The sequence below is a fragment of the Temnothorax americanus genome, unplaced genomic scaffold, assembly GCF_048541705.1.
Source record: "Temnothorax americanus isolate GAGA-0224 unplaced genomic scaffold, ASM4854170v1 Scaffold221, whole genome shotgun sequence".
NCBI lineage: Eukaryota > Metazoa > Arthropoda > Insecta > Hymenoptera > Formicidae > Temnothorax > Temnothorax americanus.
In genome coordinates, this window is record NW_027509362.1 from 63,635 (window position 1) to 86,089 (window position 22,455).

Genomic DNA, 22,455 nt, shown 5'->3' on the forward strand with positions numbered 1-22,455 from the left:
ACGTAAAGATCGCTGCTCCCGCGCGATTCAAAGTGGGCGATTCGGTACGCGTGAGTAAATTCAAGACAATCTTCGAAAAAGGATACACGCCAAATTGGACCACGGAGGTGTTTAGAATCGTCAAAGTGCAGAAAACTAATCCTGTGACGTATCTGTTGGAAGATTCCTGCGGAAAACCCGTCGCCGGCGGCTTCTACGAATACGAGTTACATCGCGTTGCTAATCCCGACGTGTATCTCGTTGAAAAAGTTTTGCGCAAAAGAGGGGATGAGGTTTATGTAAAGCGGTTAGGATTTTATAATTCACACAATTCATGGATACACAAGAATAATGTATTGTAAAAATTTATTACAGTAAAAAAATATACATATATACATATGAGTCATTTATTTTCCTAAATATCTAAATGTAATTACAATATATTTACAGCGGTATTAACAATATATTTACAATGGTATTTACAATTGTATTTTATAATGTCCCCATGGCAGCGTTTCGGTAGAACCGGGTATAATGTACCGCTTATCATCGTACGGACTTAGAGCTATTTTTGTTTCAGACACGGTGTATACCTCGTGTTTTTTGGATCTTATGCAGGTTTGCTGTCGCGTCATTTCAATTTCGTCGCGCAGACACCGCGTGTAATCGTCGAACGTTATCGACCTGGCTACGATGTTACTCTTAACACCTTTAGCCTTTTTCGTATCTTTCTTACCGTCCACTCGCAAGGCGTACATCTTTGCTCTAAGCCCGACGAATTCGGTCATTATCGCACCGTTATTTTCGTCTTTCATTAAGCCCGGAACTTTTTTATTGACGAGTGGGATACCATACGTATTATCAATCGCGTAATCGCTAGTGTCAAATCTATGAATGTGGTGTTTCATGATATCATACACATTGTCGCACTCGATGTGATAAATGAGACTGTCAGTATCGGTGTACGTGACTTTACACTTGTCGCGATACAACGGTAACATGTACTCGTGATGAAATTCGTACAAACATGTCTTGGATATATCGAGGATGCACATACCCACATAGATTGGTTTGTCGAACTTCACCTCGAGTTTTCGCATTTCTATTGCTACTAAATTCTCCGAAAAGACGCTTCGGCTATGAAAATTTGGTTTCGCAATCATAGCCTCCGCGCCGTACCTACCCTCCCAATGAGTCACGAGTCGCACGTCAACGTGATTGCGCACATTCTCCATGGTTTTGCCAAACACGGCATTGTTCATCAATTTGTATAAATTTTTCTCGAAATCATTGTTGGCCAACGTTCTAAATTTCGTATTGAGGTCTATATAATCGCGAAGCCATGGAGATTGCGCGAATTTCAGTATACGGTGAATTTTTGATATACGGAGACCGTGACGAGTACACTGCTGCAGGTTGCGATAATGTATTACATAACGTTTCTTATCGTATAATGTTGCGAGGAGCTTGTCCTGTCGCTTGCCGGGTGGTTTATCGCGCGTCGGACAGAACGGTAGGTCAGTGTGCGCGTCGTGAAGATGTTGCGGATACTCCAAGTCGACTTCGAGAATGTAGCCTATCGAGGAATCTAACGCGACATCCATAACATTAAAATCGGTTACGTCGTCGACCCATTTAAAATCTGCGTATGGCAATGGTTGACTCATTGCCCAGCCGTATAAGTTATTTATATCAAAATACATGAGGTACGACGACGGTTTCGATGGATCGTACGACTGCATGTACTTGTTGTTGGCCAGCGCGTATCTGTTTGAACATTGACTCAAACCGCCGCGTATACCGCGTTCGATAAACATGACCATGTCAATGTCGGTGAGCAATTCGAAATTGATGTGTGTATGCTTCAACATAGCATCCCACGTAAAACCCGGTAGAGTATAATAATACGCCGGATCGAGTCCATAACTCGCGACGCAACTATCGCGAAAATTTTCAAAGATATCGGCCAACAGCAAAACATCGGTCTTGAGATATAAATCGCTGTAATTACCGAGCGTTCGAATGGAGAACCGCTGCCAGACGTCGACGGCGTGCGCGTAATCGCTCTCGGATACGGTGTCACCTGTCAATGAACTGTAAAACGAGTCGCGCGGTGGTAAACACAAGTCCTCCAATTTTTCGACGCAGTCAATGTATTCATATGGAAATACGCCTTTTCGTGTCAGCAAATTAAAATTTTCTGCGGATAATTCACAAAATTCGCGTTGCAATATTCGCAGTTTATCCTTGCTGAGATAAGATGCCAATTTGTCGAGACTAGCGGTGAGAAACTTGTACGAATCGATAAATCGCAATTTGACGCACGTTTTCTTATCTTTATCTTCGGTGCTTTGAACGTTTTTTGTATAACAAAATATATTTTTCTTTTGTGATCGGGAGTCAATCTACATGTCCTTCGTATGCTGTTGCTATTTCAGTTATAATAAAATGTGCATCGTATCCCGATAAATTATGAAACACTATGGGAATGCAATGCGAATCTTTATAATTTAAGTTACAATTCGAATGCGCGGGACCTCTATATCGACCGGTCAGGTGACAATGGTCGCGTACTCGCACGTCGTCTGGCTCGAACGGTTCTTCGCACACGTGACAGTGCGTTGCGCTGTTAAACTTTTCCCACTCGTCTCGCGTGAAATCTGCCATGGGTACATTAGTGGACAAAATGGTCTTTACGTCGTGAGTTAAACGTCTTAACTCCTCGGCGAACCACGCGACGCAATCCTTATCGCGACGAAACCGATACATAGATAACGACTCGTCGTACGAGCAACGCACGTAGTACCCTATGCTACACACGCGATGATGTTGATATGTGTACCTGGACGTTTCCGGATCCGCTTCCATCTTCTCCAGGGTACACTCCAGGTCGGCGTATACGACAAACGGAACTCGTTCCTTCCTGTTGTGATTTTTAAAGGCCAACCACTTGTCGTTATCGCTCGGTAACTTGATCGCGCAGTCATTCATCTCCTGACAGTCGACGGTGTGGGCAGCCAATTTCTCGTTGGAGCTGAAGTAGTGCAAACATCTGCAAAAAAAATAAACGCAAATATTATAAATATTTTTTATACACAAAATATTCTATATATTATTAAAAAAAAATTATAGTTTGGTACTCTTACCGATCGCAAAAGTATTTCCTGTGCTCTTTTTTACTGATTTGCGAGCTCACGAGGCGGGACAGGTTCTTGATCCACGCAAAATGTCCCACGTTGTCGTTATGCACGTACAGCAGATTTACGTGTCTGTCCATCTTTCGGTCAGTAACACGTATTGGTAGGATTGCAAGTTCCTTGTTTTTTTCTCGATGCTGTACACGTTGATGGAGATGTTGTTGTGATTTTCAAATTTTTTAATTTGATCCAACGTCATTGGAAACTCAATGTCCGTAAGATTTAGCACCGACGTGTAATGTGGATACGACGATTCCAGATCTGCGTGTCTCTCGGCTGGATGTAGAGCAGCCGTCACTGACCATGCGAAACATGCATTGTCCATTGATCGCACGTTTATCACCGCCTTCTTCTTTTTAATTTCTTGCGGTATTTCCACAAAACACCCCGCGTGCAATGGATTGTATTTGTTCACGTTTACCATTAAATTGAGTATACGCGACAACGCCCATCCGCTATCACGTTCCTGGAATTCCTCCAGCTTTGCTAAGGTAGTCTCGATGACGTGTTGCTTGTACCACTCGTGCAGATTGGACTCACGAAAGATTTCATAGTTTCTCGTTGCGATACTTTTATTCGCGCGTTTGTCACCCGCAACAAATTCACCATTAAACACTGTGTTAATTTTTACATTGTCATGTCGTTGCATGACGTTCTGCACACGATCGAGTACAATTTCGAGGGAGAAAGTAGCGCAGAACTAGAAAGGAAAATGAATTCGATGTTTGTTATAGTAGAGAGAGAGAGAGAGAGAGAGAGAGAGAGAGAGAGAGAGAGAGAGAGAGAGAGAGAGAGAGAGAGAGAGAGAGAGAGAGAGAGAGAGAGAAAAGTGGATGAATATAAATAAGTTAAAAATGAATGCAGGGAAAACGAAATATATGATAATTAGAATAGTAATATTATGTTGACATGCTTAGATGGAACTGAGATAGAGCGTGTCGAAATGATGAAATACCTAGTTATAATGATTGACGATAGGCTTAGATTTAGAGATCACTGTGATTATATGCTAAAGAAAATAGGAAAAAAAAACAAGTTTTCTTAATAGAATAGGTAATTACATATCGGCTTATACCAGATGCACGATATTCCTCATTTTGAGTATTGTGCAACGTTATTAATTGACATGAGTGAAACGGAGCTAACCAGGCTGCAAAAAGCGCAAAATCGAGCTATGAGAGTCATACTGCAATGCAATAGATATACCAAAGTGGAGCATATGCTGCAAGCGCTGCAGTTTATGTCCATAAGACAGAGGCTATATTATAATGTGTGTACATTTATCTTTAAAGCGGTGAACAACATGCTACCGGAACAATTAAAAGACCGTCTAGAATTAGTGGGAAAAAACACTGATAGGCAAACCAGACAAACCGGCGATATAGCAATAGGGTTTCGTAGGACGAGAAATGCGCAAAAAAGTATGTTCTATGAAGGAGTAAAAATGTATAACGCACTGCCAGCCGAAATTAAAAGATGCGAAGAACTAAAAATGTTCAAACGTGTGCTAAAAGAGTACGTTCTGTTGTATGTATAAATATGTAGTATGTAAAAATAGCTGAGAAAGCTAATAAAGGTCATTCATTCATTCATTCATTCATTCATTCTCTCTCTCTCTCTCTCTCTCTCTCTCTCTCTCTCTCTCTCTCTCTCTCTCTCTCTCTCTCTCTCTCTCTCTCTCTCTCTCTCTCTCTCTCTCTCTCTATAAGGGTCTTATTATAATTATGATCCTCTTCGATTTTAGTAAGGCGTTCGATACTGTTCCACATCTCAAGCTACTTATCAAGTTAAAGGAGATTGGCTTTTCTGATGCTGTTCTTGCGTGGATTTTTTCTTACTTGACTGGTCGCTGTCAATCTGTGGTTGATGATGCTGGGAACTTCTCGGAGTGGTTGTATACGTCATCGGGCGTTCCTCAGGGCTCTGTGCTCGGGCCACTATTATTCTCTCTGTTTATTAATGATATAGGAGGAGTATTGCTGCATGCACTTCACATGATATTTGCTGACGACATTCAAGCTTATCTCTCATGTTCTCCGGCTAATATCCGTCATGGATTGGAGTTAATCTCTAGGGATGCAAAAGCTATCTTTGCTTATGCAGAATCTAATGGTCTGAAACTTAATCCGTCCAAGTCTAAAGTGATGATTTACGGTAGCAATGCTTATGTTAGGAATATTGACCTTGGCCTTCTGCCTCCTGTCATGGTGAACCAGGTACCTATCCCTTTTGTTAGAGAGGTGAGAAACTTGGGAGTTGTTTTTACGCCTACTCTGTCCTGGAAGAGGCACATTTCGCATGTATCACAGAGGGTGCACTGTGCGTTGTACAAATTGAAATTTAACAAGAACTCTCTCTCTACCGAATTACGAATCAAATTAGTGACGACGTTGATTATGCCACATGTTGATTATTGCTGCCTTGTCTACGATGGTTTAAGCAATGAGCTGAATACGAAGTTGCAGAGATTAGTAAACTGCTGTATAAGGTATATCTTTGATCTTAAACGCGACGAACACATTACGCCCTATAGGCGACGACTGGGATGGCTCTTAGTTGAGAATAGGAGATTGTATTTTCTCGGCTGTCAGGTCTATTGTATCTTGTTCCTAAAATCTCCAATCTACCTGAGGGAGCTCTTTACTTCGCCCGACCCGTCGCTTAGAAGATCTGATCGCCTTCCTGGTTCGTCGCAGACCTTTCATATACCGCCTTGCAGAACTACAACATATTGGAACGCTTGTCTTCTTTCTGCAATACGTTTCTGGCATTCTCTCCCTGACAGCATAACATCCGCACCATCTCTTCCAACCTTCAAAAACTTACTCCGCTTGTATTTGTCAGCATCTGAATCTGGCTAATGCTTTATCTCTTTGGTTACCGGTGCAAACTTGGTGGTGCAATAGTTGCATAATTTAGTAGCTGCGTTGTGCATATATATGTAGTTATATTAGTTAAGGTTATACTATGTATCATATTAGTTTAAGGATATTATATATTATTATGCTCCATCAAGGATTTTCTACCGGTGCGAACTTAGTAATGCAATAATTACAATCTAGTAGCTGCGTGATATTAGTTAAAAGTTATGTATTATATTATGTATCATTATGTATTCTCTGTGCATCATTAATTCTGCATCAGGCCTGCGCACATGCGGTTACCTTAGCTCAAATTATATTAGGCGCCTTCTAATTTACTTAAGCTACTTCTTGCTCATGCTTTTTCTTTTTCTTTTATTGTACTTTAGTTTTAAGTATATCGGATGCATCACAGTGGTCCATTGAGTGCACCCATGATTTCTTATCTATGTACTTGTGATTTAGATCTTTCTTCTTTGATGTATTTTAGCTTTAGGTATATCGAATGCATCAATATGGTCCACTGTGGTGTATCCATGATGATTTCTTACGTATATCTATGTACCTGGGATTTCAATTTTTGCCCTTTAGCAGATGTTTGGGCATAAATAAATTTAATCAATCAATCAATCAATCTCTCTCTCTCTCTCTCTCTCTCTCTCTCTCTCTCTCTCTCTCTCTCTCTCTCTATTACCGATCTTCACTAAATTCAATCCCAATCTCCCTTACATGATACTCTATCGTTAAAAAAAAAAATTATTACGAATAATAAAAAGGTAAAATCGTTGTTTTAAATAATTAAATATGAAACATCCTTAGATCACCTATACCTTTGTTTGTGTTAATACTTGAAAAAAGTATTAATAAGAAAAGTGAACGGTTTATAAAAAATTATTTAAAGACGAATATTATTAAGTTTGATAGCAAACGGAGTGACCAATGATAAAAGGATAACGTTTGTTCGGCGTTTTCAATTTTTTCAATTATTGGTCACATTTAATCCTGTAAAAACATGTATCGCTAATAAACATTTTTCCAGCGTAATTTACGGAAAAATGATAATTAAAGAATAATATAATTATGAAAAAATTGCTTAAACGTGTATTCAAGATTAAGTCATACAGAATGAATGTTATTTATTGCAATTGTACTTTGTTAAGGATCGAACATATTCTCTATGTAATCGGGCCGCGAGGCTGACTGCGACGTGCCTACTTAGTCCGAGAGCCCACCGCAAAAATTTGGGTCCATCGCTTTTATGGATAAATTTACTTGCAAAAGGTAGTTTATAAGTCGTATTATCATAAACGATTGTCAGCCAAACTCGTACTTCCTGCGTTATGAGCAATAAAAATTTATTAATAATTGGATTTCTAAGCGATTTGGGTCCATCGCTTTTATGGACGAAACTTGTTTCATTCGAAAGGGCATCAAATTCCCTTTCAGAAAATACCCGGCTGATTTGCCCTGGCCCCTGCAAAACCCAGGCTGATCATGATTTTTGACTCAACGCGCGAGTCAGATCGAGCGTGGCGTTTGAAATGCGCGCCGTAAACAAGGACAGAGCGTCACGCTTTTATTTATACTTTGGATACTATCTAATATCATAAATTTTTAAAGATCATAATTGTTGTTATTGTTATTATTTAACGTTTATGATATTATAATATTGTGTAGGGATTAAGAATATTTTTGATTTTCTTTATTATTCATATTATTATATTTTATATGTTAATTATATACTTTTATCATTTATCATAATTAAAAATATCATATTTCCAGATAAAAAGTATGGAACTGTCAGAGAACGTAATGTAAATTGGAATTTTGTCGAATATTTCCAAGTTTTTTACATTTTTTTTATAATTAATTGAATTTTAACAAAATCATAGCAAATACTACACGGAAAAAATGACATGTAAAAAATAATAAAATTATCAATAAAAGATACTGTTTAGCACTGTAATTTAGTCATTTTACTGAATTTTTATTATAAATTGATGTATAAACCTAATCTTATTACTGTTTGAATATATGTATATTAATATTATTATACACTGTAAAAAGCATTGATGTGCATATCAAAAATTCATTTGACGTGTTAGTAGTATTTCATTTATTTTATTGAAAAATTACGAGTTTATCATTACCCGTGGCCGAGTTACATCAAGAGACACGGTAGTGTCTCGCGCCAAGTACACGCGGAGCGAGACCGACCGTGACTCTTTTACGCGACGCGACGGGTTGCGAGTACCCGAGATGTTGAGATCTCGATAACGAGTGAACGGATCAAGTTCTAAGTAGGCTTGATCGATAGCTTGGGGTCCAATTAGGGGGGGGTTTCTCTCATAATATAATAAACTGTAAATAGTCATCAGATTTCTGACGATTTTTTACAGTTTATTTTTTTTCGTGTAGTATTTGCTATGATTTTGTTAAAATTCAATTAATTATAAAAAAATGTAAAAAACTTGGAAATATTTGACAAAATTCCAATTTACATTACGTTCTCTGACAGTTCCATACTTTTTATCTGGAAATATGATATTTTTAACTATGATAAATGATAAAAGTATATAATTAACATATAAAATATAATAATATGAATGATAAAGAAAATCAAAAATATTTTTAATCCCTACACAATATTATAATATCACAAACGTTAAATAATAACAATAACAACAATTATGATCTTTAAAAATTTATGATATTAGATAGTATCCAAAGTATAAATAAAAGCGTGACGCTCTGTCCTTGTTTACGGCGCGCATTTCAAACGCCACGCTCGATCTGACTCGCGCGTTGAGTCAAAAATCATGATCAGCCTGGGTTTTGCAGGGGCCAGGGCAAATCAGCCGGGTATTTTCTGAAAGGGAATTTGATGCCCTTTCGAATGAAACAAGTTTCGTCCATAAAAGCGATAGACCCAAATCGCTTAGAAATCCAATTATTAATAAATTTTTATTGCTCATAACGCAGGGGGTACGAGTTTGGCTGACAATCGTTTATGATAATACGACATATAAACTACCTTTTGCAAATAAATTTATCCATAAAAGCGATGGACCAAAATTTTTGCGGTGGGCTCTCGGACTATATCAGTTTCGCGGCACGGATTCGATCCGCATGGGGTTGTCGATCACGCCGTCCCGCGTGGTAGATCACGCGTCGATCCCGTTCCACGTACATACAGGTACGCGCATACCGGAATTGTCGAGAATCAAAGTACGGTGCAACTCCTGACACGCGCAGTGTCTTTGTTCGCGAAAATTGTGTCCACAGCGCAACTCCGTCAATCGTCGAATGATCAATCAGAGAGCGCCGCGTTCCATATCTCGCCTTCGTTTTCGGCCGTCGAGAACCTTCCGGGCGGAAGAGAACGATCGCGGCACACTGGTTTTGCACGTATCAGAAGCAAGTTCTCTCGGCTTAACGCAACATTCTCAACCGATTTGTGCGCGACATCGCCGCCCAATCATCCAAGTGCGGCAGTGTCCAGAGAAGCAGTATTTTCCATGAGTGATTATCGAGCTTATCCAAGAAGCTCGTACGGAATCTCTGTTATCGAATCGCGTTCGCGCTCGGAGTCTGCCTCACGAGCAAGATTTTCTCGATCGCAAGATTTCAGTCGTAAGGGCATCAAATCGATGCTCGGCAAGATCTCCGTCTCGCGTTTTCGGCAGACTATTGACGCCACAAGATTTAATTCCGAGCGATTCGAACCACGACAGTATCCGTCAAGTGTGACAAGAGGTCCCGCGGTCCAAATTAATTGCTATAAAGTAAGTCGTTCCCTCATCCGCAGCCCTCCCCTCGTTTCGCAATCTTTCTGTGATACCGGCATAAATCGTGCTCCGCTGAATCCGGTCGAGCATGAAACATATACTTGAATAAATCATGCATTCGTCGTTTGAATAATATATAACCAATCATGTCGAATTGTAATAAAATGTTTATTTCATAACTTTTATTATTTATCAATTATTTATTTAATAAATTTTAGAAACTTTTTTACGCCAGAACAATAAAATAATGAATATTTATCGTTAAAATTGACGCTTTCCATATTTACGGCAAATGCAATCGCACGAGTTTGCATAGCTTTCCATTGTTACAAACATTTGTACTGAAATATCATTCTATATGATATATTTTTGTTGCAAGACATTATGACAACGTTTGAAGATATTACAACAAAATGAGACGCGAATGAAAATATAATAATCCGAGTCAGGGTGATCCGGCACGGTAATCGTTCTCGAGTAAACCTCTGGTCAACTAGGACATTGCCACGAATGATCCTATTTGCTTCATTTCGCCACACTAACATGTTGAGAATTTTATTTCGATTTAAAGACCATTTTTTCGATAAAATATTGTGGAATAATTTTTGTCTCAATCTCCTCGTGTTGCGTTATTCTTTGATATTGGAATGATATAGTCGTCGGTTTTTCAAAAATTAATATTCAAACTTTAATCATTTTTAAATCGCAAACATATAATTTTAAATTTTTTTCATGGGCGTATTTATCATCTCTGAGGCCTAAAAATGATACCTAACTTTGGCAATTTATTTAAGGAAATTAATTTACTTAATCGAAAAAGAACTTTATTACATAAACCTTAAAGAGCAAAAAAATATTTTTAAAAACTTTTCATTTTACAAAGTGGTGCCTTAGCCGTATCGCCGAGCTGTTTTTTTTTTAGGTATAGACGCTCCTACGATATACATGTATATTATATCGTTATATTATTATATATTGTTACTTATTAATTTCAGTATAAATCGTGCGTTAAGAAAAATAAATATTTATTGTGCATATTTGATTTGACAAACGTAACCGTCAAACTGTTTGTGCGGTACATGAAAGTCACTTCATACTCCAACAAATAAACTAATATGTTGTGTTTTTCAGCAAATATTCACTAAGAGATAGCATAAAATTGTCGCAATAAGCATACAAAGTGTCGCGAGGGTGTCTAATCGGAAACGTCGTAGTGCTCCGTACCGAGATCGTAGGCGCGTGAAGCCGTGTGCATAAAGGAGAGCCAAACGCATACCGGATTACGCACACATCAATAATATTAACGAAGTCGAGCAAGAAGAACTCTACGAAAAGTAAATAAAAATCTCTCTCTCTCTCTCTCTCTCTCTCTCTCTCTCTCTCTTTCTTGCTCTCTCGCTCTCTCGCTCTCTCGCTCTCTCGTTCTCTCGCTCTCTCGCTCTCTCGTTCTCTCGCTCTCTCGCTCTCTCGCCCTCTCGTTCTTTCGCGCTCTCTCTCTCTCTCTCTCTCTCTCTCTCTCTCTCTCTCTCTCTCTCTCTCTCTCTCTCTCTCTCTCTCTCTCTCTCTCTCTTTCTCTCTCTCGCCCTCTCGTCATCGTCCTCTCGCTCTCTCGCCCTTTGATAAATAAATTAATAAATCAATTTTATGGTAGAAAAAAATGTATCAAAAAAATTGTTCGCCCGCAACAGTAGTTTAAGAATATTTGCCTTAAGGTGCCATTTCACGTTGACGCTCGACACTTATTTTTAACGAGCAAAAATCTTCAAAAATAATATTTTTTATAATAATATTTTTTAGGGTCCAAGAGCACACCGTACCCTTCTCCCAACTCGTTGGGATGAGGGGTACAATAGGGTCCGGCGCCTCTGCCAGGGAACTTGTTTTCTGGCTCCCAAGCGTCGGTAGGGGAAGGCGACCCCGACTACAAACGCCCGGTCGGCTGGGACCGATAGGGGGAAAGGTTGATTCCCCACCAGCCTAGAGGAAGGAAAACCTCGATAAAAAACCACCGGGGTGGTGGGAAACCTCCTGTGCCCTGTCCTTCCGTGGGCGGCGGATGCCGGAGAGCGGGCAATGGTCCGGTCCGGTATCTGCCTGCGCACTGGGGGATTATGGTGGGAAATTTTCCTTTAAGAGGTGTTGGGGGGAGAGGGCCCTTTCACCCATTGCACGCCGGTGCTCTGGCAGGGTGAGAGGTGTCCCTAAGGGGACACCTCTTCAAAAATAATCTTTTTTATTTATAAATATATCCGTAAATTATTACTACTTGAAGATATTACTTAAAAATAATTAACATTTTACGTATTTCAAAGTTTATTTTTGAGTGTACTGGGACGATCAACGATTCAACGTTGGATGTTGAATAATTTTAACTTTATTTCTTGATTCTAGCGTCAAAGCGAAATCACATGACTCTAAAAATAATATTCTTTATTTATTTATATTACATTGGTACAAAGGGAAACAGAAGATGGTGTCATTGGTTTGACCTTGAGTGAACGTGCCGAGGTCATATGGAGTTCAATTTTGTTTTTTTAAATAGGACTCCCTATTTTTCATTGCATATTCTTGTAGCTTACTTAAGCTATTAAAAACACTGTATTTTTTTTTTATGAAGTACTTTTCGAGTTACAAGGCTTGAAAATTACAATCCTGCCGGCATTAGCATTATCCAAGGTGTACCGGCCAATGAATTAATTTTGCAAAAGAATATCAAGATATAAGAAATGTTTAATTGAATTTGTAAATTCAATTGAAAATTAATAGTGTTTGAGATTGGATTCAAAAAATAAAGAATCATAATTTTAGGTCAAATTAGTTTTTTATTTTTTTAAGAATGAAAACAATTTTTGTATTGTATTGTACTTTCGAATTTATCTAATTAAAATAAATGTTTCTGGTACCTTTTTTAACAATTTTTTTTACAAAATCGATAGTTTACGAGATATTTGAGCTAAAAATTGCGATTTGTACGAGCACTAAGGCGCGTTGCTCTTTTATTTAGGGGGAGTGCCATCAATTTTGGGTCTTGCTTTCACTGGCCGAATAAATGTTGGGTTTTGTCTTCATTGGCCGGTATACCTTGAGTAATGTTAATGCCGGCGGGATTGTAACTTTCGAGCCTTGTAACTCGAAAAGTACTTCATGAAAAAATACTTAAATATAGTGTTTTGAAAAGCTCTTTAGGTAAACTACATAAATATGCAATAAAAATAGGGGGTTCCATTAAAAAAAAAAAAACAAATTTGAATTCAAAAAAATGAAACGCCGTCAAATTTTAAATAAATTTTTATATTTTTCTCTTTTATGCAGTGTGACGGATTAGCCCCGGGCGGGGGGAGGGGTGACGGTTAAACCGCGGCATTTTTGAGATTTCAATTTTACCACTGTTGTCGTTTTTGCTCTATACCAGTTAAACAAAGCGACATAGATAAAAATTTCCTATATAAATTTTGTAGCTAAAGGTTCACTCTTTACAGTGGTATACCACATTTAACTAAAATTATTTATCTTATTGTTAAAAATCGGCACCGAAAAAAAACTGACGGTTTAGCCCCGGTCTCTCCTATATATACTTATATATAAAATTCTTACGGGTGTATGTTTAAACGTTTTCAACTTAAAAACTATTGTACCGAATTTTTGCTAAAAGTATATAAAATAGGGGTAGAATTTTCTGGGAAGTGCTATAAAGTGTATAGTTTTGCGTTAACGATCTTTTTCTCGGAACCAATATTCGAAATTTTTACAATTTTTCAGGAAATAATTGACCAAATCTTAAAGAATTGTACATAAAACAGGGGTAAAATTTCCCGGAGAGTACTATAAAATGTTGGTTGTACCGATCTTTTTTGGAACCAGTATCCGTAAGCACAGGAGTTATGTTCGACCAAACTGGCAATTTTATTATTCAAGAGACGCTACGTTTCGATCGCAGAATTTGTTCCTTTTCAAGCGTGTATAACTCACAATATTAATTAGTTGGACATAGCTGCCAAATTATGCCAAATCTAAAAAATATTAGAGTGTTAATTACAAGAGATAAAATACTGTTTAAACTACATTTCCGTTATATATCCGTATTGTATCCGAGGGACGAGTCCCTGTCGTGCAATGGTGAAATTGCGACAGTATCCGTAATTTTTTCAATTTTTGGGGAAATAATTGGTCGAGAATTTCTCGGGGAGTGTTATAAAGTATATAATTTAAAGTGGTATAGGGGAGACCGGGGCTAAGCCGACAGCGGGGCGAAGTTGACACTAGGCTTTTTGCCAATTTAAATCTATCGTAGAAACTTGCCTTTACTACTGTGAATGCGTCTTTATGTGCCAGTATTATCAACGGAATTGGTAACATTCTAGTTATAGTGTAATTTTTAACGCGACATAAGTGTTTTTGATAGTGAAAAATAATTTTTCTGATCTCTCGAAAATGTCTACTCTTTCATCGAGCTTTACTCTTGCGAATCTACCGCTAAGTGATTTTGATGAGAAATTCGATGCTTTATACGAATCCGATAATAATTTTTGCATATTTTCCAAATTTATATATTTTTGGAGTAACAAAAGTAAAAAACGACGTTCGGGGCTAAGTCGACACGACGCCACCGGGGCAAAGACGACACTAACCTAAAGTGACATTATCGCAAAAAAGGTCACTGTTTCGTCCGATTCCGATGACGATTTAAGGAACATCTGTTGCGTGTGTTTGGAAAACATTTCATTAGCTTCTAATAACAAACAATGCATCTTATGCAACCGTATGGCTCATGACGAATGTGTGCGCACATCTGATCGCGAGTTTACGTGTATAAATTGTTTTTCAGACAATTCAGAAAAAGATAATTAAAAGTTTAATCTTTTTTTTCTCATTATTTTAAATAATTGTTTACTTTATTCCGACTTTTTGTTTCTAATACACAATGTCTTTTTATTTGATAAACAATGTATTTTTATTTTTAAACAATAAAAAAATAAGTTCCAGATCAAATTGTGTCGATCAAACAAAGTGTTGAGTTTGCCCCGGCGGGGTATCGAGTTCGCCCCGTCATTTTTCAATTTAAAAATTTGTCTTCGCGTCACTTTTCCTTTCCTGGCGGCAAAACAAAGCGACGTACAGCAAAACTTCCTGAATCAATTTTATACCTGAAGAAACATTCTTTAAATACATATCATTGAAAAAATTTGTTTAAAAATTTTAATTAAATATTAAAAATTGCCTTTGAAAAAATAGTGTCGGCTTAGCCCCGGTCTCCCCTATATAAAATAGGGGTAGAATTTTTCTAGGAGTGCCATGTGTATAATTTTTCGTTATCGATTTTCTGGAAACTGATTTTTCTAATTTTTTAAATTTTTCGGGAAATAATTGACCAAATCTTAAAGAATTATACATGAAACAGGGGTAGAATTTTCCGGGGAGTGTTATAAAATGTATAATTTTTCGTTACCGATTTATATTAAATCGGTAATAATATTTATATTAAAATTATGTATGTATAATTTTAATATAAATATAAAAATAAAAATAAAAGTAATTAATGTTTAAAAATTATAGTATTGGAAGACGGATGAAATTATTTAAATAATTTAGAAAAAATATTTGATATAATAGTATAACACAAATAATAATAAAATAAATAAATTATAATAAATAAAGTGTGTAAGTTGAAACTTGCACATTGCTTTTTCATAATTTTAAAGTGTTCAAATTAGAAATTAGAACATTACTTTTTCATAGTTTTAAAGTGTGAATGTAGAATGCTAATTATAAATTTGCACACTGTAAATCAACATTAAATTTTGCTCAGAAAGCTTCCTCTATGAGGAAGCCAAAATAATAAAAAATGTCTACAATAATTGCTTCATTATAGAGGAAGCTTTCTAAGCAAAAATAATGTTAATTTCTCTGTGTGCAAATTTATAATTAACATTCTATATTCACACTTTAAAACTATGAGAAAGTAATGTCCTAATTTTTAATTTGAACATTTTCAAACTATAAGGAAGCAATGTATAAGTTTTTTTATTTATTGGCATTTTTTTCTTATATTGTTAAAAATGTTTATTTTTGCTGTAACTTCTGCAAAATTTTGAGATATCGGTCTGTTTCATCTCTTTAGTCTTTTCTACTCTTATTTCATATGCAATATTAAGGTGTGGATTGTTACTTCACGAAATACAGATTTGTTAAATTTTGGGGAATGCATACACAAACATAAAAGTTTTACAAAATTGGATCTAATTAACCTAATCTTAATAAGTTATGGTAAATATTTACAATTAAAGCCATTTCCGATGACCTTGAATTTGACATATGTTTCGTGCGCGACCGAGGTACCCTCGGGACACGAAGTATGCCGGGACCACCCTGTCCAGGGCGCGGGGCAAGAACCAAGGAGGTAGCGAAAAGAGGGTTCAAAAAACGCTCGCCGGGTTTTCTGACAAACACACTTTATTGCACATAGAGTACTTCTCGCATTCACGCACCCGACCAGCCTGAGCATCTCGCACCTCGTGACCGCGGTCGCTCGTCTGCTTCGCGCCAAGATATCCGTTGACCGCGAGCAAGATCTCCGGACGCGAGGGCGGTCATCTACCGCTCTACAAGATTTCCGGTTCGCGAGCCACGCAGACAGAAGGAGCGACTCAAGATTTCCGTCCCGCCATCCCGCGAATGCTCCGGGTGCTCGGGTGCGTGAATGCGAGAAGTACTCTATGTGCAATAAAGTGTGTTTGTCAGAAAACCCGGCGAGCGTTTTTTGAACCCTCTTTTCGCTACCTCCTTGGTTCTTGCCCCGCGCCCTGGACAGGGTGGTCCCGGCATACTTCGTGTCCCGAGGGTACCTCGGTCGCGCACGAAACATCTGGTCCTTCGAGCCGGATCGAGGCAATTCTCGTAGCGAAAAAGATTAATCAAGCACATTGACCGGCACCATGAGTGAGCAGCTGCTCGACAAGCAGTCTCAGCGATTGCGAACCGTCAATCGCGCGCTCGAAAACTTCAAGAAGATTGGCAAGAAAAACTTGACGATAGCCAAGATTCGTAGTCGCATCACTGATTTGAAGGACGTCTGGGCAACAATCCGGGATGGACACTTCGCCCTTCGAGCCGCTATTCCTGCTGCGGAACGAGTGAATCACGAGTACTTCAAGGATCAACATTATGAGGTCTACGAGGAGAAGTACAGGACCGCCTTGGACTACATGCACGAGTGTCTGGAGGAATTGGATCCGTATGTAAGTCCGAACCAGTCTGTCAGTTTCGGGCCGCATTTCCCCACAAGTCCGTCGTCCGCGTTTTCTTTGTCTCATCTTCCGCCGATAAACCTTCCTCCGTTTGACGGGAAGTACGAGGAATGGGAGAGCTTTCGTGATCGGTTTGCGTCTCTTATAATTAATAATAAAGACGTCTCAAATTTCTCGCGTATGCATTATCTCATTTCATGCCTTCAGGGTCGCGCTCTTGAGTGTGTGAACGATATCAGTGTTACCGCGGAGAATTTCGACATTGCGTGGAGTACGTTAAACGCGCGATTTGAAGACAAACGTCGTTTGATCAATATTCACATGTCGACGCTGCTGAATTTGCCAGCGGTCGCGAAAGAATCCGCTCTTGAGTTGCAATCATTACGCGATAAAATAAATTCCGCCGTTGCAGCTCTCGACAAATTGAATCGCACGCCTGAAGAGTTATGGAGCGATATTCTCATCAGTCTCGGGTCACAAAAACTCGATGCAGTTACGCGAAAGGCATGGAATTTAAAGTTTGGTGAAGCTCGACATCCTCCGTCATACGATGACTTTAAAAAATTCTTGGATAATCGAATCCGAGCTCTCGAAAATTGGAAGCTCCCCCTTTCTTCCTCCGATAAAGCGAAAAATTCGAATGCGCAAAGGATTAGTGCTAACGTGTGCGCGAAATCGTTTCCGCCGTGTTCGTTGTGTAAAGCGAAGCATGCTTTCTACGTTTGTCCGAAATTTACCGAGAAGAGTCCGAATCAGAGGCGAGAACTTGTGCAGAAAGAGAAACGGTGTTTCAACTGTTTAAGTTCAAATCACGGGGCAAAAACGTGCTCCAGTAAATATTCATGCCGTCTTTGTCAGAGAAAACATCACACGTTGCTCCATGTAGATTCCGACTCTTCCTCGAAACCCGCAGAGGTCACGGCGTCAACCGACACGCCGAAACAAAGTGAAACGCCCAGTAGCGAAGTGAGCTCATTGTTTGCGTCTTCGCACACCACTCGTTCGCATGTTTTGCTCGCGACAGCTTGGCTTACCGTTAGCGCGTCTTCGGGCCGTTCTGTGATTGTAAGAGCCTTGCTTGATCAGGGCTCCGAAATGACCTTTATAACCGAGAAACTCGCGCAGTGTTTACGGCTGAAGAGAATTCGAATGCCAACTTCGGTTTCGGCCGTCGGGTGTGTAAATGCCGGGACGTATCGATATGCCGCGCGAATAACAATCTCGCCGAAAGGTAAACAGACTCCGGCATTCTCGACGACCGCATTAATTTTGAAATCGCTAACGGCATACGCGCCAAAACGTTTGCCGCTCGAGGCGACGTTGGCTCATCTCGAGGATCTCCCATGGGCTGACCACGACCCCATGAGCGCAGATCCCATTAGCATTATCGTAGGTGCGGAATTGTATAGCGCTCTCATTAAAGACGGAATTCGAAAAGGGGCGGTGGGACAGCCTATCGCTCAAAATTCGATATTGGGATGGGTAATATCGGGACCTATCACTTCTAGTCAGGTGGCCTCACATGCCATCTCGGTTGAATCGTCACACGATCGACCTTCGTATACTGTGAATGCTCATCACAGTCTCAATTCCTTGTCGCTCGATCAGGAACTCCGACGGTTTTGGGAGGTCGAAGAGATTCCGCGAAAGATGACTCTCACTCCCGAGGACGAAAAATGCGAAGAGCATTTTCGCCTCACTCATTCACGCTGTCCTGACGGACGCTATATTGTACGTCTTCCATTTAAGGAAGGCCCTCCGATCGAAATCGGACATTCTCGCGCTATCGCCGAGAAATATCTTAACGGGTTAATTCGGAGATTCGATGCTCATCCTGCGCAACGGGACGAGTACTCCGAATTTCTTCGCGAATATGAAGCTCTCGGGCACATGAGGGAAGTGCCCGTTTCCGAGTTCAATGATACGCAATGCGTTTTCATTCCGCATCATCCCGTTATCCGGGAAGACAGTAAAACTACGCATCTGCGTGTCGTTTTCAACGCGTCATGTCCCTCTTCTAACGGATCATCATTGAATGATCATCTTCTCTCGGGTCTTAAACTTCAACCCGATTTGCCAGTTGTCATTCACCAGTGGCGGCAACATCGATTTGTGTATACGAACAACAAACCATTAAATGCTAAAAGTCCGCTCTTATCGTTAAATCCATTTGTGGATCACGAGGGATTGCTTAGAGTCGGAGGACGCTTGAAAAACGCTCCGATCTCATTTAATTCTAAGCATCCAATTTTACTCGCGTCACATCCGTTAGTGACTCTACTCATTCGGCAAGCTCATTCGCGAATGCTTCATGCAGGCATGCAGCTCACGCTCGCAACACTGCGACAGGACTTCTGGATCTTACGAGCTCGAAGCGCGGTCCGATCGATAATTTATAAGTGCGTGGTTTGCACGCGTGAAAAAGCGGTCGTGCCCCAGCAGCTCATGGGAGATCTTCCTACTCTGCGAGTGTCTCCGCCATCGCGCAGTTTCTCACATTGCGGTCTCGATTACGCGGGACCCGTACAAGTTCGCGCTTTCGGTGGCCGCGGAATTGGTTCACGAAAGGCGTATATCGCGTTGTTTGTGTGTCTTGCAACCCGCGCGATCCATTTAGAATTAGTAGGAAATTATTCCACACCCGCGTTTCTAGACGCCTTTTCTCGATTCTGCGCTCGTCGAGGATTGCCGGAGTCAATGTACTCCGATAACGGGGCAACGTTTGTCGGAGCCAATAAAGAGTTATACCAAGCATATCGCGCAGCCGTTAATGATCCGAATTTTCTCAACGCCACCGCTTCCGATAATGTCCAATGGCATTTTATTCCCCCGTCTGCGCCACATTTCGGTGGTTTATGGGAAGCCGGAGTCCGGAGCGTGAAACATCATCTCCGTCGGGTACTCCAGGATCACACGCTCACGTTCGAAGAGCTTACGACTTTGTTGTGCCGAATCGAGGCGTGTCTTAATTCGCGTCCTCTCGCTCCGTTGAAAGATACGCTCAATGATTACGAGGTCTTAACGCCCGGACATTTTTTAATCGGATCGGCGATCACGGTCAATCCGGAGCCATCGCTATTAGATTTGCATGAAAATCGGTTGTCGAGGTGGCAACGAGTTCGACATTTGACCGAACGCTTTTGGAAATTGTGGCAAACAGATTACGTTAACACGTTGCAGCAGCGTGTTAAATGGCGACAATTGCAAACGCCCGTGAAAGTTGGGCAGCTCGTTTTATTGCGGAATGCCACACTGCCTCCTTGTAAATGGGAGCTTGGTCGAATTACCCAGTGCCACGCCGGTTCCGATGGATTGATTCGTGTTGTGAATGTCAAAACCGCGACGTCCGAGTATACCCGGCCGATAGTAAAACTGTGTTTGCTGCCGATTGACTGTGAGACGCGTTCTGACGAGACTTCTAGTAACGATTCGACTTCTCTTCAGCCTTCGCGTCGCTGAACTGTCTGCCACGGCGGGCGGTTCGTGATATTCCTGTTACCCTTATTGCTTAAGTCTTGTAAATAAAGTTCTGCGCCAGTATGTAAGTTTGTGTTCGATTAGCTCATAAGATTTCGTGCGTTCACATATCGACCTCCTCGAACTTCATCACATTCGAAGTCAGAAAATTTCGAAACTAAAGCTTCGAGGCGGGCGGTATGTTTAGGATTAAGGTAAAATCAGGTGGCAGGGCGCTGTCGCGAAAGTAATCGCCCCTGGCGCAAGCACAAACAACCCTCGGGCTTGACTCGACCTTATCCGAGATCATCCGAGTATCGCGCTACCGTTTCGACAGCGCGATTGCAAAACGCGCACGCGTATTCCGAAATATGTATACCGCGCAACGCGTTACATCGCGGATCGATGTGATTCGCCCTTCGTGAGGCCCATACCCCCCCGCCGAGGGTCTCCTATCGGGACGAAGGATAATCGATATCGATCCGCGCTCTCTTCTGTTCTCTGCCGCGAAAAGAGACACATCGAGCCGGGCGTTCGCGACATTGTGCCTATCGGGAGTGGTCTCGACCGCCAGTGCGTGAAGTCCGTAATCAAGTTTCATCGCGAGCCGCATCCGTGAGATCGCCGCGTGAAACATCTCGAATCGCTCTTTCGCTCGTGCCGCGAAGAGTGAGCCGTTTTCCGACTGCGAGGAATTCGGTATTTGGGAACGCGAGACGCCCTGTGCGAGGGTAGTTTCGAGCGTACAAGTGTTGTCGCGAGCGGCATTAGTCGTCGCGCAATATCTCTCGTCAGACGAGATTGACGAGTTGTCGCCCGCAATCGAGTGGGCAACGAGCACAAACAGATCACGTGATCACCGCGTGCGGTACCGTGATCCTCATCTAAAAGAACGTACAGACGGCGAACGAGACCGTCACATGAAGTCAGCCCGGGTATCGTGATTGCAACAAGTGTTGTGATAACCGAGCGTAAGTGCAAGCGAGCACTTCTCAATAACTCAGCGTAGGGAGCTCGATCCCGATATCGACCCCTCTCTCGCGGCCATCTTGACGTGCCGCGCCGTTCGTGAACACGGACCATCATCGTGAATGTACAGCGTATAGTGATTGTGTAAAAAGCGAGCTCACTATCGCGTACCCGAGACAACAAGAAAGCCTGAGCATCTCGCACCTCGTGACCGCGGTCGCTCGTCTGCTTCGCGCCAAGATATCCGTTGACCGCGAGCAAGATCTCCGAACGCGAGGGCGGTCATCTACCGTTCTACAAGATTTCCGGTTCGCGAGCCACGCAGACCGAAGGAGCGACTCAAGATTTCCGTCCCGCCATCCCGCGAATGCTCCGGGTGCTCGGGTGCGTGAATGCGAGAAGTACTCTATGTGCAATAAAGTGTATTTGTCAGAAAACCCGGCGAGCGTTTTTTGAACCCTCTTTTCGCTACGTCCTTGGTTCTTGCCCCGCGCCCTGGACAGGGTGGTCCCGGCATACTTCGTGTCCCGAGGGTACCTCGGTCGCGCACGAAACATCTGGTTCAAAAACCGCTCGCCGGGTTTTCTGACAAACACACTTTATTGCACATAGAGTATTTCTCGCACTCACGCACCCGAGCACCCGGAGCATTCGCGGGATGGCGGGACGGAAATCTTGAGTCGCTCCTTCTGTCTGCGTGGCTCGCGAAACGGAAATCTTGTAGAGCGGTAGATGACCGCCCTCGCGTCCGGAGATCTTGCTCGCGGTTAACGGATATCTTGTCGCGAAGCAGACGAGCGACCGCGGTCACGAGGTGCGAGATGCTCAGGCTTTCTTGTTGTCTCGGGTACGCGATAGTGAGTTCGCCTTTTACACAATCACTATACGCTGTACATTTACGATGATGGTCCGTGTTCACGAACGGCGCGGCACGACAAAATGGCCGCGAGAGAGGGGTCGA

At 41.2% G+C, this 22,455-nt stretch overlaps 2 protein-coding genes and 1 pseudogene across 2 annotated transcripts; 1 reads left to right on the forward strand and 2 right to left on the reverse strand.

Annotated features, from left to right (window-relative positions):
* Window positions 1–458: 458 nt before the first annotated feature.
* Window positions 459–2,336, reverse strand: LOC143898203 (uncharacterized). Its single transcript, XM_077407498.1, has one exon. It carries the CDS (start codon window positions 1,848–1,850, stop codon window positions 459–461), a length of 1,392 nt encoding a protein of 463 aa, XP_077263624.1. The 5' UTR covers window positions 1,851–2,336.
* Window positions 2,337–3,121: 785 nt separating this feature from the next.
* On the reverse strand, window positions 3,122–4,773 carry LOC143898201 (uncharacterized; annotated as a pseudogene).
* An 11,984-nt stretch (window positions 4,774–16,757) lies between these two features.
* Window positions 16,758–19,598, forward strand: LOC143898200 (uncharacterized; the record flags this gene model as incomplete). The annotated part of the gene is made up of 2 exons (XM_077407497.1): window positions 16,758–17,060; window positions 17,277–19,598. Coding segments are annotated over exons 1-2 (2,625 nt in total), but the record flags the coding sequence as incomplete, so codon positions are not given.
* Between the last annotated feature and the right edge of the window lie 2,857 nt (window positions 19,599–22,455).

Coding starts and splice junctions, on each gene's coding strand:
- LOC143898203 (XM_077407498.1), bottom strand. CDS start 1,850: ATGTTGAAGCATACACACATCAATTTCGAATTGCTCACCGACATTGAC.